Source organism: Puntigrus tetrazona, unplaced genomic scaffold (assembly GCF_018831695.1).
Source record: "Puntigrus tetrazona isolate hp1 unplaced genomic scaffold, ASM1883169v1 S000000746, whole genome shotgun sequence".
In the NCBI taxonomy this organism is placed as follows: Eukaryota; Metazoa; Chordata; class Actinopteri; order Cypriniformes; family Cyprinidae; genus Puntigrus; species Puntigrus tetrazona.
This window is the reverse complement of record NW_025048355.1, coordinates 1,383,653-1,405,000: the sequence shown is the minus strand read 5'-3', so window position 1 is coordinate 1,405,000 and position 21,348 is coordinate 1,383,653. Positions and strand designations below refer to the sequence as shown.

General features: G+C 36.5%; 1 protein-coding gene across 1 annotated transcript in view; it reads right to left on the bottom strand.

Moving 5' to 3' along the window:
• The window catches only part of itgb8 (integrin, beta 8), a 23,871-nt gene extending 5,778 nt beyond the window's left edge, over positions 1-18,093 (bottom strand). Inside the window, 14 exon segments of the mRNA XM_043232920.1 lie at positions 1,773-1,993; positions 3,181-3,218; positions 3,321-3,389; positions 3,392-3,647; positions 5,789-5,938; positions 6,298-6,387; positions 7,291-7,386; positions 8,334-8,467; positions 8,470-8,488; positions 11,025-11,190; positions 12,867-13,113; positions 14,617-14,788; positions 16,193-16,278; positions 17,471-18,093. Coding sequence (XP_043088855.1) covers positions 1,773-1,993; positions 3,181-3,218; positions 3,321-3,389; positions 3,392-3,647; positions 5,789-5,938; positions 6,298-6,387; positions 7,291-7,386; positions 8,334-8,467; positions 8,470-8,488; positions 11,025-11,190; positions 12,867-13,113; positions 14,617-14,788; positions 16,193-16,278; positions 17,471-17,555 — 1,829 coding nt within the window. The 5' untranslated portion in view covers positions 17,556-18,093.
• Positions 18,094-21,348: the final 3,255 nt, after the last annotated feature.

The following is a 21,348-nucleotide window of genomic DNA, read 5'->3' as shown; positions in this document are numbered from 1 at the left end:
ATTTTAGCTTTTTCCAGAACTTTTTGCAATCTGTAATATATGTATAGAGATCAATGTTTTTTTTATTAACACCTGAAATGTTCTGTATTTTTTTTATTCGAAAGCCACTCCAGATCTAATGCAATTACAGTAACATCAACAAGAAAGACATAGGCTACTAGTTTCAAGTATGCTTGCCGTTTAAAATACATGTTTATAGTCCTTCTATTTATTTATTTTTACCTTCTTATTATCACGCACAACACTTTAGGTTGCATGTTGCATTTAGAAAACGTTCAGAAAGCAGTTCAACTCTATACAACTTCTACAGCATTTGGCATGAAGCCAGAGAACACTGCACTGAATACAGCATCCCACAATGCAATGCGTTTTGACCTTTCATGTCCAGTGTGAGGAATGAGCTGGAAACGTTATCAGTGACTCATTATGTCTATTCACTACAAACAGTAGAGACATTTTTTCAAGTACACTTGTATTTTACATTACTGTGCTGTATGCACGGTACACTTGTATTCGGATGAAACTTTCCGTATGCAAAATTATTTTAGAGTTGAAATTCAACGCTGTGTCGTAGTATGCTACATAACCTAAATAGTATACAGTAGGTGCTGTGCATACCCTAGTATTCAAGCTTACTAAATGATTGCATATTTCAAAAAAAGTTGCAGCATGCGATATTTTAAGCATGCAAAAATTTCAAGTATGCTAAATTATGCACAACAATGACAATGTCATTTCATACTACTTTATAGCATACTACTTTATTGTTGTTGTAGTCGTTTAGAACAATACTTTGTTGAATACTGCATACTATTTAACATGCAGTACACATACTTCTAAATACAGTAGTATGCAGTAAGCTTGCATTAAGTCACGCAAAATCACCGTGTATGCTTTAAGTCATAAAACTGCACATGCAACATGCAGTATACTTTATTATAGACTGCATGCTTTTTAACCTCCATCAATTAAAACTAATAAATAGTAGCCTATATGCGGCGCAGCAAGCAATACGATGTTTTTTAGTCATGCAAAGCTATTGCATTCTTTAAGTGTGCAAAACTGCGGGCTTTCAGGACTGCATTCACACATTTGCTTCATGGACGAATACTGCGCAGCTCCTAAACCAGCATACAGTACTGTTTTTTCTTTAAAATATTCTTTAAGTATGCAAAATTGCAAGTATGCTAAACAGTTTCAGAACTGGAAGCACACACATAATATGACGTTCTTGTGCTACATTGTTGCTGAACACATCTAAAACAAGTATACTACATACTACACAGTATATACTGCATGCTGTTTTTTAAGAACATAACCTAAAGTGCTAGTCACACAAAACCTAGCACCGAAACGTTATTTTATACAAAAATATGGGCAACAGGTTTTCTCCTTCCGGGGTGTCGGTTTAATAAAATCATTATTAAATTAATTAAAATAAATGAAAGCTATTTAACTAACGCAATTATAATGATTTTAATATTTATATAATTAAATATAATTATTTATTTCCTATTTTCTTTATTTTACAGTGTCCTTGTTACAAATGTTACATGCGCATGTTATTATGATAACAAAAAAATATGCATAAATGCATGCAACTAACCCTAAACCAAAGCCAATCCTAACCATATATAGTAAGCTCTCATAGTTAACTAATATTACTCAGCACTAATTACAGTGCATCAAGGACACCCTAAAATAAAGGTACACAAACTGTGTTTTGGAGGGCGTGATTGACGGCTGCTCTAGCCAATCAGTGCGAGCGTTACCAGTGTGATTGACAGGAGCTGTAGCAGACGGGGCATGTCTCACAGAAGGCTCCCGAGCGCCGAGCGTCGTCACACACACACTTGCCGCACACACACTTCCCCCAGCCGCTGCAGGCGGGCCGTCGTCCGACACGCAGCTCTCGGTGGAGAGCGGGACAGTCGCAGGACTCACCCGCCCAGCCGGAGAGACACACACACTCCCGAAACACACCGGCCGTGTCCTGAACACACACATTTACAGGACTGTATAGCAGCACTGACGGGTCCGTTACAGACAGGTTTGCTGTTCTTTAAAGCAATGCACTTTTTTTATATACATTTGTAATACATAAAAGGATATTACCTTTCATTGTAACATATGTATTTTACAGGATTATCCAACATTGGGTATTATCAAATGATTATTAAATATATATGTACCATTTAAAACATGTATTATAATTTTTTTAAATGATATTTAATATTTCATAGTTAAAAATAGAAATGATATATATATATATATATATATATATATATATATATATATTTAATTAAATTACATTTATTTAATTACGCGAATTACCAAATTCATTTAATAACTATAAATTTTTTTATTCAAATTTCTATCTTCAATCTTCTATTCTTCTATCTTTCTATTTCAGTCAATTCTACATGCACACATACATTAGATTTGTATGTATATATATATATATATATATATATATATATATATATATATATATATTTTTTTTTTTATATGTATGTATGTATGCACACACACTATTTATACATTTAATTTATTAACATATTAAAATATAAAAATGTAAACACTATATAACATTTAAACCTTTAATAAAATTCTAATTATTATTTTACTAATTACATGCACGTTTTAGAAAAACCTAAAATTACGTTTTTATAACTTTTTGTATTTTTAAACTTTTATTTTATTTAAAATGTTCTGTAAATTTCAGTGTAAGCCAAAATAATAGATTTAACAAAGATTTTTCAAAGTCCAAATTTTAACATTTAATTAAAAAATAAATAAATAAATAATATTATTATTATATGTATATATATATATATATATATAGACCAAATTTCAATAATCCAAATATATATATATATATATATATATATATATATATATATATATATATATATATATATATATATATATATATATATAGACCAAATTTCCAATAATCCAAATTAATTACATTGAAAAATACATTTTTAAAAAGGGCCTTTAATGCAGTGTGCAGCAGCTCTAAGTGAATGAAAACATTCTGCAAAGTGTTTATTCTGAAAGTGCTTAAAGGGTCACTGAAATGAGTCTTTTTTAAAACGAGTCCCAAGTCGTCTCATGTCGACGTCAAAGTGAAACGTGATCATATTTCTCTTTTGGGGTCGGTCTGAATGAAAATACCAGTTCACTCTTCACCACGAGCTGCTGCTTTGGAGCATCTGTTTCCACGGCAACACTCTATACACCTAACAGGGTCGCTTATACAGGTTATACAGGAGTCAGCACTCACCGGCACACACCAGACCCTTCACGTCACGGACAGGAGAAGTCGTCCATCTCACAGAAGCGGCCGTAGATGTGTCCGAGCCGGCTGGAGTCACACACACACACCCGCGCACCGACAGAGTCCTCCCGCCGCAGACGGCTGCGCCCCGGGACGCCCTGCAGCCGCCGGCCTCCGCCGGACAGTCCAGAGACGAGGACCCGTCCCCGCAGCCGGCCGTCCGAGAGCAGCCGCACGCACACAGCTGACGGATCCGGACCCGCGTCGTCTCGTTGAAACCCACGGCTCTGACGGACATCACGGCGTCCCGCTCCGAGCCGTCCTCCGGACACCGGCTCATCCCTACGGTCACCCTGAAGGACACCTGCAGAGCAGAACCACACGGTTCAACGGGGCTCAAGGTTTAGACGTCTTCTAGACAACGTCAAGCACCTTTATTATTTATTATAGAGTCTGAAAGGTTTGGGGTTGGTAATATACTTGATAGTGCTGTCAAATGATTCATTGATTAAATGATTGTTTTTAGTGTATATTTATTATGTTTATACAAACACACACAAACACAGTATTTATTTAGAAAATAAATATGTTTATATTCATATAATTTGTATTCTAAATGAATTAATTTATATATATATATATATATATATATATATATATATATATATATATATATATATATATATATATATATATATATATATATATATATATATATATATATAATATCATTATAAACATAAGTTCTCTGAAATATATATATATATATATATATATATATATATATATATATATATATATATATATATATATATATATAAATAAATAAATTTATTCATATTTTCACGTAGCATTTATGTTTTTTCTATTTTCAGTTTTGGTTATGTTTTTGCCATTTTCTATCCGTTTTATTTAACATTTTTATTTAGATTTAATCTTTGTTTCAGTGTTATTATGAATATTTTTTTTGCGTTATTTTTACTTCTAATTGTTTATTTAATTTTATCTATTATATATAGCTTTATTATTATTTCCGTTTCAATTTGTTAACTTAGCGCTGCCAACATTTCATGTTTTTCTCGGGTAATATTTACATACGTATTTGTAACTCCAACACATTCGTACAATTTCCATTATTATTATTTGTTTTTTTTTACATTTTGAGAGAATGTTCCCTTATTAAAAGTATTAATTTCTTCATTAAAAGCCTGAACGTTTGACTAGTACTGTATATTAACCAAGCTTTTTCTGTACTTCTTGAAGACGGTATGATTTGTGCTTCCCGTGCAAAACCCAGCACCGAGATACAAGCGTGTTTTCTTCAGAAAATGGTGTGGTGCAGCAGTGTTATATTTGGGCCTGCGGTCTCTCTGCGGTGTTTCAGCAGCGCTCACACGATCATATAAAACAGATTTGTGGCATTATAAACAGTGCAGAGCAGAGTAATTACTGCAAAAGAAACCCCAGAAACTGTAAACCTTAATTTAAATGAAAAATCTCTGAGACATATATTACCTTAAAAGGACAGTTTTAAAAAAAAGACTATTATATCATAATTTGCTCACCCTTACATCATCGTTTAGATGATCATCCACTAAAAACAACCCATGATGCTTCCTTTGAAACACAAATGCATGTTTAAAAGAAGGCCGTTTTTCTCCATGCAACAAAAGTAAATAGGCTGGCAAGCTCCAAAAAACATACATAAAAAATGAAATATTATTGCAATTTAGAGTAGCTATTTTATATGTGAATATATTGTAAAATATAATTTGTTTCTGTGATTTTTAGCATCATTACTCCAGGCTTTAGTGATTTTGATTTTGATCAAGTTAAGGCATCTTTGCTGAATAAAATAATAAATTTAATAATACAATTCAATAAAAAATAAAATAAAATAGAATTCAATTATTAAATAATAATAAATATATAAATTAATAAATTAAGGTATTTTACAAAAAATATATATATAAAAATATATATATAATAAAATAAAATAAAATAAAATAAAATAGCACTAACACTGGTCACCAAAACCTATATTGTCTTAAATAAAATAAAATAAAATACTACTTTGTATGTTTCAGCCACTGGTGTAAACATTGTCTAAAAAAAAATAATAATAAAAATAATAATAATAATAATAATAATAATAATAATAATAATAAATTAAGGTATTTTACAAAATAAAATAATATATAAAAAATATATATATAATAAATAAAATAAAATAGCACTAACACTCATCACCAAAAACTTCCATTGTCTAAAATAAAATTTAATAATAATAATAATAATAATAATAATAATAATAATAAATATATAAATAAAGGTATTTTACAAAATAAAATAATATATTTAAAAATATATTAAAATAAAATAAAATAGCACCAACACTGGTCTTAATTAAAATCATAGGTTTTGAGCAACACGCAGGCTAGTAAACATTATTCTTGGCCGAACTAGTCCTATCATTCGAGCCCTTTTCTCTGAAAGCAGACGTACTGTTTGTTTGGGCCGGACGCCGGAGCACTTGGCGTTTCCGGCGAGCGTGGATCCGTCGGGACACAGGGCCGTGACGCTCACCCGGAAGCGCTGCTCCCGATCCTGGCCGTCCTCCAGATCCATCTGCACCTCCACGTCCGACAGCAGCTTCTGTCGGAGAAGACAGGAGAGCCCATTGTCTCCGGTACATTCGCAGGTTCGCCGGGAAAAGGCCGGGACAAAAATAGCGGCTCCGATTGGAGCTCGCGGCCTTTTTTGGCCCCCGGTGCTCAGAGGCCGTTTATAAATGCAGGCTTCTGTTCGCCGAGGTCGCTGCGTTTTGGGAAAGACAATGCAGTGTTGTGCTTGCCACGGGATTATTCCTCTCCTTAAACGCAAGCCGGAACAGATTCTGGCATTACAGCCGGTGCTTTTCCCCTTAAAGCGAAAGCGAGCGCTTGTGAAATGTTTGGGATCTTTTTAATCACGCCGTCCTTGAGCGGACTGAAAGAGAAAGCAAAGGCGTTTACCTTGTAGGCATGCACGACTAAATCTTTTAGATTAGATGCTTTGGGAAAGAGTCGGCCCACGTAACTTCCAGGAATCAAGTCCAGCAGATCCTGTTCGGAAGAAAACATGACAATAAATAAATGCAGCTAGACAGAAAAACAGTCTGAGTAGTACTCGGTCCGGCAAAACAGAAGCGCCGCTGGTTCTGGAAGTAGTTTAATATTCATTTTAGACAGGCTTCGCTGCGAGTCAAGCGGCTCTGAGGGGAACGGAGGCGGCTTTAAGGAGCTACAAATCCAGGAAGACAACACTAAATAGAAAACGATTTGTATTTATACTTTTGCGCGTTTTGAGCTTGCGTCGTATTTTTTTAGCGGCTTTGCTTGCCAAGCTCCGATTGGTGGAATTTTCTTTCACGTTACCATGGAAATAAAATAAAATAAAATGACAAAAAAAATTATTAAATAAAATGAAGCATACTTTTGCTACTTGGCAGCCATTAATGACTATTTTGTTAATTAAAAAAAAAAAAAAAAGTATGTTTTTATTTTATATCTTATTTTATTTTGTTTTATTTTATTTTATTTTTTGAATAGCCACTGGTCACCATTTCACAGAATATCTCTATTCAAACGAGAAAAAAAAATAAGTTCGTGCGGTTTTGAGCAATACAGATTTATTTCAAAAAATATATTTTTATATATTTTTTAACTATTTCATGAATGTTTAAATATACAAAGTGACATACATATACATATATATATATATATATATTTTTTTATTATTATTTATTTATTTATTTTTTAAATATTAATACAGGTGGGACTATTTATGCAACTTTTATTAGCATTTTTACTGCTGCATTTAATGCAGAATATTTAGTTAACTGGAGGTTCTTTCATGCAGATATTTACTACAAGTCTCTGTGTGTGTTCCCGTAAATCACCGCCAGCGCTCTTGAAACCCATTGATTTCTGCAGGAAACGCCCCAAAAGCCGCGTGGCAGGAATTACCTCATACCACTGATATTGCACCTGGTCCACCGCAAAGATGGAGTAAACGCTGTTCTCCAGGAGCTTCTCGGCCAGTTGAGCGATCGTTGGGTGCTCCTAGACAACAACAACAGGGCTGTTAACTTTGCATTAACATGCACAAAAAAATATATAACCATTTTTTCACAACTGCACTGTAAAAAGCGCTCTGTATATTGACATTTTATTTAAAGTACTATAGTATATATCAACTGGAAACTAAACGTGTTTTTCAGACATGATTATTTCTTTGAAGTGTATATGGCAATAATAACAACAACAACAACACAGCGGCTGAATTAACCAAACTAAAATGATTCAAAAATTGAAATTAAGCTAAAATAAATATTAATATTAGATTAATTGAGGCTGAATACGTTTTTAGTTTAAATACCAAGGTGAATATAATTGAACTAAAATTAATTGCATCTAAATTTAAATGTATTAAACTATAAATAAATAAATAGATAAATAACAAAAGTGCATATCCAAATTACTGCAATAGCAAATAAATACTATATCATTAATATTTATATTAAACATTAGATGAAAAAGCTGAATAATAAAAAAATGCTAAGTGAAATAAGTTTAAGTTGATATTGAAAACAGAGTAAACTGAAATTTAAACATTAAAATAAAGCAGAAATGTACAAAAACGAATACAATTAAAAAGCTAACTCCAAATATTAAAAAATATGAACAATGTGTATAATTAAATACTATAATACCGTTATTAAATATTAAACGAAATACTAAAAACGAGATTGCTTTGAATGAGTAAAATAACTTGCACTAAAGAAATAAAAAGGTTAAAGTAAATAATGAAATTACTAAAAATAAATAAATAAATGCCAATTCAAATATTAGTGCATACTCTAACAATACATAAACGATAAAAACCATGGTATATTCTACATGCATATGAAAGTATTAATTGTAAAACAGTTTTTGTTATTCTTCCAGCTCAATTTCTGCAGCATAAAAAGGCAGGTGTTTTTGAGAGATGGACTTCTGCTCGGTCGTACCATAGTAGTGGTCTGGGAGTAGATGTTATCCTCTAGATGGCAGCGGCCGTCGTGAGGAACCACCAGTCCGGCCAGTTTACTGTCCAGAGCCAGATGAGACGGCTGGTCCGTCATCACCAGCAGCAGACGCCGCCGGGACGCCATCCGATGTCCTTCTGCAGAGAGATCCATCTCTTTAGACGTCGCTCTACAGCGCATGCATCTGCTCTGAGCAATGCTTGGAAGAATCGGTTCTTAAATCAGGTCTCCAGAAAAAGTTTTCATCGAGAGACGCCAAAAATAATAATAATAATAATACTTTAAATAAATAATACATAAATAAATAAATATAAAACAAGTAAATTGAAACAAAAATAAAAAGGAACATAAAAATAAACACTTAAAAATTTTTTACCAATTAACAGTAACAAAACAAAAACACTGGGAATAAAAAAATTTATAAAAAAACAACCTCAAAATGAAATTAAAAAAATGATGCTCTATGCTTGACAGATGATAAACCCAGCAATAAATTTTTAAATAAATATAATATTTAAATAAAAATAAACAGTAAAAAATTATAAATAAAAACAAAAACAGACAAAAATTAAACATGCAATTTACAATTAAAAAAATAATAATTTATAGTAAAAATAATAATTAAATTAAATAATACAAAAAATTAAAAATAAACCAATAAGAAAAACACTACAAAAATAAACAAACTACAATAGTCTGTGTTACTAATACAAGTACACTAGATTGAATTAATCATTCCTTAAATCATATCTTAAGGTATAACGGTGCTTAAAGCATTAATAAAGGAATATAAATAAATGCTAGCAACACTAACAATTGTTACAAAAAAAAAAAAAAAAAAAAACAAGTGGTTAAATATCATGAAATAACTTCCTAATTTCTCTCATAAGAGATTGTGTATGGACTCTTCCGACCCGAGCCTGTTACTAATTGAACACAAACCACACGAGTCGAGCGTTTTTAGCTGCCAGGAGTAATGAGTAATGTTTGACTAAAACCCCACGAGATACCAACAGGAACTCCAGCGCGACGAGGAGGACGAGAAACAAGCGGCGCTCCACCTGAGTTTGGAGGTCAGAGGGAACGCCGTTTCTCTCCCGACTCATTATGAAGATTGGCCCGCAGCTCGGACCGGATCCCATAAAGAGGTTTTGTTGACGCTGCCTGCGAGATGGAGACTCTTTGTGCTCGATGAGCGAGCTGTGACTCTTCGCTTTTTTCCCAGACCGAGTCACGATAGCAGAGCGGCTCGGAGACCGTACATGCACCAGAGTCACGCCGCATCTGATTAAAATCACCCAGACGTGAATCGCTCCTCAAAGCAGACTTTGCTGATTCAGAATTTTGCTTTGATGAGTCGACGGAAAACATGCAAAAATGGTTACATAAATGCAGCGATGCGCAAAGAATAAAATGAAATGCAAAAACAGAAATAAATAAATAAACTGACTCGTTCAGTTAAACTAAATCATTCGTAAAAGATTAGAGGGTTATTTAAGCTAGTTTAAAAAAAACAAAAACAACCACCATAATGAGATAAACGAATGAATAAACTGCATTCAAAATAAAATGTATTCTTTACACAGACATATACATATACATCTCAGGTGTGTGTCTCTGGTTCGAGTCTCTCGGGTGTGTGTCTCTCGGGTGTGTGTCTCTGGTTCGAGTCTCTCGGGTGTGTGTCTCTCGGGTGTGTGTCTCTCGGGTGTGTGTGTCTGGTGTGAGTCTCTCGGGTGTGTGTCTCTCGGGTGTGTGTCTCTCGGGTGTGTGTCTCTCGGGTGTGTGTCTGGTTCGAGTCTCTCCTCGGGTGTGTGTCTCTCGGTGTGTGTCTCTCGGGTGTGTCTCTCGGGTGTGTGTCTGGTTGAGTCTCTCAGTCTCTCGGGTGTGTGTCTCTCGGTGTGTGTCTCTCGGGTGTGTGTCTCTGGTGTGTGTCTGGTCGGGTGTGTCTCTCGGGTGTGTGTCTCTCGGTGTGTGTCTCTCGGTGTGTGTCTCGGGTGGTGTGTGTGTCTCTCTGGTGTGTGTCTGGTTGTGAGTCTCTCGGGTGTGTGTGTCTCTCGGTGTGTGTCTCTCGGGTGTGTGTCTCTCGGTGTGTGTCTCTGGTTCGAGTCTCTCGGGTGTGTGTCTCTCGGGTGTGTGTCTCTGGTCCGTCTCTCGGGTGTGTGTCCTCTCGGTGTGTGTCTCTCGGTGTGTGGTGTGTGTCTCTGGTTCGGTGTGAGTCTCTCGGGTGTGTGTCTCTCGGGGTGTGTCTCTGGTCTCGAGTCTCTCGGGTGTGTGTCTCTCGGTGTGTGTCTCTGGTCCGTCTCTCGGTGTGTGTCTCTCGGTGTGTGTCTCTCGGGTGGTGTGTGTCTCTGGTTGTGAGCTCTCGGGGTGTGTCTCTCGGGGTGTGTCTCTCGGGGTGTGTCTCTCGGGGTGTGTCTCTCGGGTGTGTGTCTCTCGGTGTGTGTCCGTCTCTCGGTGTGTGTCTCTCGGGTGTGTGTCTCTCGGGTGTGTGTCTCTCGGGTGTGTGTCTCTCGGGTGTGTGTCTGGGGTAAGTCTCTTGGATGTTTGTCTCGGGACCGAGTCACAGGCAAGTCTCTCGGATGAGTCTCTGTCGGGTCCACATGTCAAGCGATTCTCTCTGGTCAATGTCTCGGGTGTGTTTCTCGGTCGTGTGTCTTAGGTGTGTGTTACCTGGCAGACGGCGGCCTGCAGCATAGCATCGAAGCCCCCCTCCGGAGTGTCCATGTTCCCTGAGATCCTCTGCTCCTGGATGACTCTCGTGAACTCCGTCATGTTGTGAGTGACAGGGAGAACGTGGATGAAGCCGTGAGCTGGCCTGCAGTTCACCTCGTAATCACTGACATAAAACACACACACACACACACACACACACACAACACAGACATCAGATCTCTTCTGTCTCTCTGAACACGTCAGTCTGATCTAGGGTTTCAATCAGTGCTGTTACTGTCAACTAAAACCTCGATCACTGAAATAAAAGGTGATATAAAACACGAAGATTAGATTAAATAAATTAGATAAAACTTGTTTAGAAAAAAATGCAAAACAAAAACACAAAATTAAAAATAAAAATGACTAAAATAAAATTATTAGTAAACATGACAACTAATAATAAAATTAAAACAGAAATTGTAACAAAAGACTATTCATAATAATAAATAAATATAGTAATAGCATAAAAATAATACTGAAATAACACGGTGATAAATGTCTTAACTGTTTGTATTTATTTTTTCCAAAGAATTTTAGGAGAAACATTTGCAACAAAGTAAGCACTCAATCTTGTCATAAGCATGCATATTTTGCTCAGTTTATTAAGAAAATAAAAGGCAACAAAAGGTTTCACAAGAGATACAATCTGGAAAATGTGGAAAAAATAATCTTGTTCTCCTCCAAAACAACTGAGCTGTGTGATTCTGCGCCAATCTCAGTTCAGACGCATGAAGTGCGCGGCGATACACAGTAATAATATTTACAAAAGAGCTCAAGTATCAACTTACATGCTTCTCCTAAACCCCCTTTCCAAAATAAAAAGTAGACACAAGCAAAAAATAAAGAGAACAAAGCTGTAAAAATACTGCAACTGTTTAGAAACTATTTTCACTGTATATTTAAAATTGCACTATTGCCAGGAGAAATTATAGTTTTTAATCTTTAAATATATAGTAATTAATAAATTTGATAAAAGAAAATCATTAAAATATGAATGCAATCAAATTACAAATGCATCAATTTATTATTTAATAACTTAACAATAACAATAATAAAATAACAACAATAATAAAATATTATTATGACACAGGTTGTTAAATAATAATAAATTGATACATTATTAATGTAATTATATTAATTATTTACATGAGTGATTATTAATAATAATAATTATACCTATTATTAATTTTGTTTTAATTTTCTTAGTAGCATAGATCATTTTTGAATAAATATTTGACTTAATTGCATATTTAAAATTACACTGTTTTTAGGTGAAATTAATGAATTGTTTATAAAAATAATTAAAGTAATACTTAAAATATTAATGTAATTAAATTACAAATTAATCAAGTTATTATTATTTAATAACACCAATAACAATAATATTATAAATATTATTAGAAGATACCTAAAATGTTAGATTATGAAATCTATAATAATATAAATTGATAAATTATTAATGTAATTATTAACTTTTTTAATTTTCATAGTAGGTTAAACAATCTTTGACACAATTGCATACTATTGTCAGGTGAAATTACTGAATTATTTGTAATTATTTTAATATAACTAATGATTTATTATTAAAAACCAATTTATTTAACAATATTAATGCAGTTAAATTAATAATGTATCAATGTATTATTTAATAACTTATGTTAAATTATATTAAAATGTACAAACCTTATTATTAGTAGCAGTAGTAGCACTGTTATTATTGAAATAGTTTTTTCTGAATTATTGGTGTTGTAATTAGTTCTTTGGCTTGTTGTGCTGCCGTTCTGGATGTGTTGTGATCACCTGCAGGGGTTCAGGAGTTTGGATGGATGGACGTCAATGTAGGGAGACAGTGGTTTATCCACGAACGAGCCGAAGCCCACTCTGAAGTCGCTGGAGTGTTCCTTCATCAGATGAGACAGAGCCAGAGCCGCAGTCTTCAGTCGGTCCAGATTGTCCTGCATAGAGGCCGAGACGTCCACTAGATAGTACAGATCCACAGGATAGCGCTCCAACTGCTGCACTTCCACCACGAACGACACCTCGCCGCCTGGCACAGGAAGTGACATCACCACAATGCTACATTCACCATTTCACATTTTAGGAGAGGTTTCCTGCCGGTTGCCATGGCGTTGCTATGAGGTTCTGCATTTATGCTGGCTCGTTGTTGTGTACTTTCTAAGGGGCTTTAGGTTGCATTGATAGTGAGTACTTGACGGTTACCATGGTGTTGCTAAGGTGTTCTGCATTCGTGTTAGCGCTTTCTTTTGGGTTGCTAAGGCATTGCTAGGGTGTCCTTGGTGGTTGCATTGGAATTCCTATTCCAAACATGTTCTGCATATATGTTAGCACTTTTTATGTGGTATCTAAAGTGTTGGGTTGTCGTTTCTACTGTGTTTTGGGCTGCCAATCCGTTGCTAGTGTGTTACTGGGGGTTAGCAAGGTGTTGCTGAGATGTTCTGCATTTATGGCACGTTGTTATCTGGATTCTAAGATGAACTGGGTTGCTACCGTGTTAGTAGGGTGTTCAGGTTGTCGTGGCATTCTAAAAGGTTTCTATGGTGTTTTGCATTTATGTTAGCCCTTTGTTATGTGGTTTCAAAGGTGTTTTTGGTTGCTAAGGCGTTGCTAGGGTGTTCTTGGTGGTTACCATGGAATTTCTATGAGGTGGCTAAGATGTTCTGCATTTATGGTAGCACATTGTTACGTGGTTTGTAAGATGAACTGGGTGGCTACAGTGTTGATAGGGTGTTGTGGGTAGTTGCCATGGCATTTCTATGAGGTTGCTAAGGTATTCTGCATTTACGTTCACGCTTAGTTACATGGTTTCTAAAGAGCTGGGTTGTTGTTTCTAAGGTGTTTTGGGTTGCTAAGGTTGCATTGCTATTGTGGTCTGCATTTATGTTAGCACTTTGTTATGTGGTTTCAAAGGGGATTTTGGTTGCTAAGGTGTTGCTAGGGTGTTCTTGGTGGTTACCATGGAATTTCTATGAGGTTGCTAAGATGTTCTGCATTTATGGCAGCACATTGTTACTTGGTTTGTAAGATGAACTGGCTGGCTACAGTGTTGATAGGGTGTTGTGGGTAGTTGCCATGGCATTTCTATGAGGTTGCTAAGGTATTCTGCATTTATGTTCAGGTGTTGGTTTCCAAGGCATTGCTATGGTGGTCTGCATTTATGTTAGCACTTTGTTATGTGGTTTCTAAGGTGTTTTGGGTTGCTAAGGTGTTGCTAGGGTGTTCTTGGTGGTTACCATGGAATTTCTATGAGGTTGCTAAGGTGTACTGCATTTATGTTAGCACTTTGCTATGTGGTTTCTAAGGTGTTTTAGGTTGCTAAGGCATTGCTATAGCAATAGCACCCTTAAAGGGTATTCCGGGTGGCTGCCATGGTTACTGCTATTACGTTGCTAAGGTGTTCCGCACTTTTATTGTAACATTTTTATTTGCCTTTTTAAGTCAATATTTCTTAAGGTGTTATGTAATGCGTTGCTAGAGTGCACCCGGTGGTTGCTAGGGTGTTTGTGTATCAGTTCAGTGCTTTAGACGTTACCTGGTCGTAGGTGGATGTTAATCTCTCTCGGTGACACCTGTGAGCCGCCGCTGGTGGCATTCACTTCCACTTTCACCTTCGGGTTCTGGATAAAAGCCTCTTCACAGCCTCGGACTCGCAGGTCAGACACAGATCCGCATCGCTGACTTACATGAGCCCCGTCCAGAAACCTCTGTCAGCGTAAACAAACCGTCAGATGGGTCAAAGGTCACTGCTAATGCCCGTTTCGTCAAGAAACAAGGCGGCTGTTGTGTAGGGCGGCATTACTGAAAGCTCTTTAGCTCAGAGACGGTTGCCGAGATGTCGGGCAGGGATTAGTCTGACTGGTGCCGAGCACCGCAGCCACTTAATGAACTTAACCACAATCCCGGGAATACGCATGACTCGCTTCACAAAGAAAGCATTTAAATCAATTGTTCGTCCTGAGAAAATAAACACTTGAGAGATGGAGAGAGTTACAACTCTATAAACTGACTAGGGCCTGACCAAACCACAACCGGACGTAAATGGTCAAGCGTTTAAACATTTGATTTATTCATTTTTAGGAGGACTACTTTTGATTAATAATGTGAACAATTATTATTATTAATGGTATTTATATTTGGATCTTTTCAGTGTTATTTTAAATTTTAAACTTCCATTAATTATGTTAAATACGGTTAAAAAAATATATAAATATTTCTATTTATTTTATTTAATATACTATAAAATAATTTTAGTGCTTCTTGACTAAACCACAATCATACTTCAATAAACAAGTATTTGACTTACTAATCTTTGGAAAGACTGCCTTAGAATTTATAACGTGAAAAATATGTTTAATATAATTGCAAAAAATATTTCTTAAATATTTTTCAAGTATAATTTTATTATCATTTAAATACAATTTTTGTATTAATAATGTGGTTTATTAATTTTGTTATTTTGTTTTATCACTATTTTTTACACTTCTAATTAGCTTTAATGTTTTTTTTATTTATTTTGGTACCGTTTTTAATATTTCTATTTTGATTCGATTGCTTTTAGACACATTTTAGTTGTATCGTCTAAAAATAACAGCCTTCATGACTATTTCGAATTAGCTTTTATTTCTATACCTTACGTTTTAGTCATTTGTTATGCGCTTTCGCCATCTTTTTCTACCGCTTCAGCTTTAATACATTTCTATTTTAGTGGGTTTTAGTGTGCCAGTTTTTGTCCAATAGTGTTCTTTTTAGCTTTATTTCAATTATTCGTCGTTTTAGCTTACACCAAGTCACAATTTTTCATTTATTCAGATATTTTATAGACTTCATGGGCAATCCGTCTTCACCGCGTTCTCATAAAAAAGGCACAAAACTGGCGCTTGCATGTAAACTTTAAGTGACTAATATGCGCTTTCAGAGAAACAAAGATGTTTCCGCATTTCTCTTTTACGGGTTCCCACGATCACCGGTGCATTCTGGGGATTAGGGCTCTGACGCTTTATCACTAACAGACCAAACATGAGCACTTCACACACTCAGACCCCGAGCGGTGTACAACAATAGCAGCTTACACACACACACACACACACACACACACGCGCGCGCATTACCTCCTGAGAGCACCACGCGCATTCAGGGCCGCGTCTCAGACAGTCTTCACATGTGGAGATGAGGGACGACAAGCATCGGTTATCCGCTGAACACAGAGACAGAGACATTTACACATGAATGATCCTCAGCGGCCCTTTGTGTCCCACACAGACCCTGTCAGGACAGAACAGCGCTCTGCTCGCAAAGAAACTGTCTCTGAAAGATGAGCAAATCACGCCACTGAATGTCAATCAGGATATTAACTGCCGGAAGTAAAAATAAACAGTAGACTTTAATGCGCACAACCAACCCAGCTATATAAACTCTTTTATACCCTGCAAGATTGTAGCTGGCTTCCAAGCCTGGCCCGGTTCTAGCTGGTTTTGGGGGGGTTTTACCACTTCTTCAGCTGGGAAACCAACTAAAATCTGTCAAAGAGCGTTCGGAGATCTTGTCGTGCCACTATACAGTACGGGGCATGTTGTCACAGCGAGAAGCTGCCGGTTACGGACGGCGTTTTAAATCTACTGAATATTAGCTACATAAAAAAACACGAGCAAGCCATAAATAAACTTGACAAATGCCGTTGTTGGCTGGTTTTAGTTAGCATGGTAGAATCAGTTTGGTCTTGGTCGGGGCAAGTTGTCACAATAGAAACCTATGGGTTACCGATCATGCAAATCTGTTTGAATTCTGCCAAATATTATCTAGAGTCTGGAGCACAAAAAAGCTCATAAGCACTATAGATATATTTGCAGTAATGGCCAGTAACACGCTGCATGGGTCAAAATGATTGCAAAAAATCATTTAGATGTAAAGCAAAGATCAGATAGTTCCTACTGTAAATACATCCAAACTTAACGTTTGTTAAATGATATACATTTCTGAGATTTATCACGGACAAATATTGTCATAAACGGACAACACATCAATTTGAAGCTTACTGATGTAGCTGTCAGATTATATATATATATATATATATATAAATCTCAATAAAAATACCCTTATCGCTGTGGCCCGGATTCACATATGCATGTATCAAATGCAAAAGGGAAACAGCCTAAAAACGTGACAATATGAAAACCATGCCGTCTGACTCCTACTACTGTGATCTGAAGCGTTTACTCGCCATCACACAGGCTACCCAGTATGATGCTGGAGTGCGTGAGAACCGACGTAAAGGAATTTCGGCTCGGTTTCATGAAGCCGCGAGACAACTTGCCCCGCGCGTAAACACCGCCTGACGCGTCCGTTCATTCCCACGGGACGCAAACAACGAGATCGACAGGAAGACTCACCCGGATCGGACCTCGCGGACACGAGCAGCAGCAGCAGCGTGCGAAGAGCAATCAGACCACAGTACGGACGCACGCAGGAAGTCATAGCAGCATTGAGCGTGTGCGTGCGCGCGCGCGCGTGTGTGTGTGTTTCCAGCGTTTGCGCCGCGACTGAAAATCCCCCGGGGAACGCGTCAGACCCTCATCCGCGCGAACAAAGGAGGGCGATTCGCTTCACCCGGCGACCCGCTGATCCCGACTTCCAGATCCAGACGAAGCGCGGCGGAACCGCAGTGCGCGCGTCTCCTGCTCATCGCGCGTCTTTACGCGTCCGAGCCGCAGGTGCTGGCGTCCGCGGGCTTCTTATACCGTCCGCGCGTCATCCCTTAAAGGAGCTCGGCGACGGAAGAGACTGCTGGTCATTGCGGTGATTCTGAAAGTGGAGCTGATGAACGCCCACCTCGGTGTGAGTCAGGCAGGAATTTTACTGTCCCCCACCCCGCGTTGTGGAGGAAAACTCTGGCGGGATCTTCTGTTAAAACTCCGCGTCCGCGTGGAATTTGAACAATGACGAGTGGCCCGGTGTTCCCGGGTTTATGATCACAGTTACGAAACTGCGACGTGTAACCTTGTTACAAACAATTACAAGAAAAACTACGTTAGGCTACGTTAATTCACCTTATTTATTCATTTTTACAAACAATTACAAGAAAAACTACGTTAGGCTACGTTAATTCACCTTATTTATTCATTTAATAAAAATAATATTTATTGATTGTATTTTTAGCAATACATACTTGCAATTATAAAAAGAAATTAGAAGTTCAGCTCTGTCAAGGAGGCGCCATACATACATACATACATACATACATACATATATATATATATATATATATATATATATATATATATATATATATATATATATATATATATATATACACACATATACATATATATATATATATATGTATGGTCTCTCACACACACACACACACACACACACACACACACATATATATATATATATATATATATATATATATATATATACATATGTATATATATTATATATATATATGTATGTATATACATATATATATTTTATATATATATATATATATATATATATATATATATATATATATATATATATATATATATATATATATATATATATATATATATATATATATATATATATATATATATATATATATATATATATATATATATATATATATATATATATATATATATATATATATATATATATATATATATTTTTTTTTTTTTTTTTTTTTTTACGCATGGCGCCGGCAGCAAAACTACACACAAGAATAATAGCTCTGTCTTCTTTCTTTGCGGAAGCGTTTAAGCAGTGTTATGAAAATAAACAGCACTAGGCCCTGTACGTTTGCCCACAACGCTGTCGGTGCTTCCTCTCAGGGTCCTCTTTAACTAAACCTGACATCTAGGGCCCTTTTATTATCATAGACAGAATGATAAATATTTAATGCAAGCTCTTCGTTCAAATTTAATCTCTGCACTAAACCATTAACTTATGAGGATAAATCAAGCCGTTCCGTTGAAAAAAATGCAGACTTGGCAACCGTGAATTCGACACCCCGCACGTTATTAGCAGCGCCTTCGTGTGTGGAAATGACCGACTGCAATATTATAATGTTATAACGTTAACCTCCATAAAAAATTACCAAAGACTATAGATATAGAAAAACACTCCTTCGCTCAACGCCGCCCTTCCACATTCACTTTTCATCTGTGCTTTTATTGAAGAAATACAAATGACATACAGGTAAATGATGGCAGGAGTTTCCGTTAGTGTACTGTAGCTTTAAGAAAAGTGCTTTTACTGAAGTATCTCCAGAAGCTCAAAACAATAGGTTATAAGAATGCAACTGAACCTGTTCATGTGTTAATTTAACACACAGATCAGACTTCACAGCTGACTTCTACACGACAGGAAAACAGGCAACAAATAAGAGCTCAGAAATGAGTGTTTCAGCATGGGTGGAGGACAAGGACAATGGTGTCTCCTATTCTCCAGATAAGAGCTCGATGGAAGCGGATTACGGGAGCGGGTCCAGCATGTGGGACGTGTCCCGGCGGAGGGACATCGCCGCCGTCTCAGGGACGGGCTGAGAGGAACAGAGAGGCAGGAGAGAAAGTAAACGGTAAGTTACTGTGATCTGATGCAACGTGGGTCATGAGGCCGACGATAAGACGAGAGCTGCCTCTGTTTCTGTGACGCTTCGTCAAGCGTAATTAGGCCCGTGATAAACTTCTCCCCAATGCATGATACCTATCAGGCATATGTGTCTCTCGTAATTGTTATTTAAATACTTGCCTATGGTGTTAAAAAAAAAAATTTTTTTTGAATAAAATAAAAATTATTACAATTATATTACAAAAAAAAAAATATATATATATATATATATATATATAGAGAGAGAGAGAATAAAATATAATTTTAATATAATATAATTTTAACGTAAATTTTACTGTATTTATACGAGTTAAGTTTATATACTGAATAAAATTACATTTTTATAATTACATTTTTATATAATGGAATTAATGTTTGACGTAAGCGAGATGTTTTGAGCGTCTTCCGCTCACCAAAGCTGTGTTTCTTTGATCAGTGAAGTACAGTAAAAACAGTGTTACTGTAAAACGGTGTTATGGTTTAAAGCGACGTGAGCGTCTATAAAGCTGTAATCCGTTCCTATGCTGTGTTTTCAGCGTCTTCAGAAATCATACCAATATGATGATTTGCAATCTGTGCAGTTGGATATTTTACCGTTCGCGATCCTTCGATTTAAAGGATCTTACTGCGGAGTGAATGTTAAATGTCCTTTAAAGTGAAGTGTTTTACTGGGACTGTAAGGTTCCTGGTCCTCCCCCATCGCCTCTTCTTCTCAGGCCGTTGTTTTTCTTGCTGGTCGGTTGGGCTTGAGGCCACGCCGCTCTGGTTTAATCTTCCTGCCACAATATATCACGTTCCCCTGCTCTGGCCGCGGGTCTCTCCGCTCGGGCGGCCCGCTGACCCGACGGGGCTTTCTGTCAGACTCCCAAACAAACGCTCCTCTCTGGACAGCGTCACGGTTATTTTCTCTGCCGTGACATGTTTTGGTTAAAGCCTTAAAAGGGCCGGCGACAACGTCAATATTTCACTTGCTTCGCGCGCTGGAAAGCTACCTAGACGACATCATGAGGCGTCGCAGCGACCGTCGGGATTCTAAAGCGCTTTTTTGGAATGCTTTTGATTTTTTGAACACAAAAGAACAGAATTTAGAATTTAGAATTTAGAATGCTCAGTTTGAAATGCACGACTTCAGTCCGTCCATGTTCTCACGCTCATTCGAGCATTATCAGCTTGCTAGCGTCTAACACTCACACTTTCTCGGAACCGACTACAGAATGGGCTTTTGGAGTTTTTTGGAGTTTTGGAACAGACTACAGAATGCTGTACGTAAAGGTCAAAGGTCAGTCGAACTCGGGCTCGTACTTCGCATGGCGGATGCATCAGAGGTCACGGCTATAATTTGCTAACCGCTCCTGGACTCATCCGTCTGGGTTCAGGGGTCAAAGGTTAACGGCATAAACACTTGCTAAAAAGCACCGGCCTTCACTAGAGGCTTTTCTAAGCAAAATTACGTTCGAAATGTTTTGTTTGCGTTCTGTTTTTTAGCGTGCTGCGAAACATTTGCTAGGACTTTTTAGTTCACAGTCCCAGTCCTGTTAAATAAATATTAAGATATTTAATATAAATTATCATTAAAAATTGCTAAACCGAATGATAAATGTGAGATTGATACAGTTTTTATTTTTTCCCACTTTGAGGTTCTTTTTTTTTTTACGTGACTAGTTTTTATTAA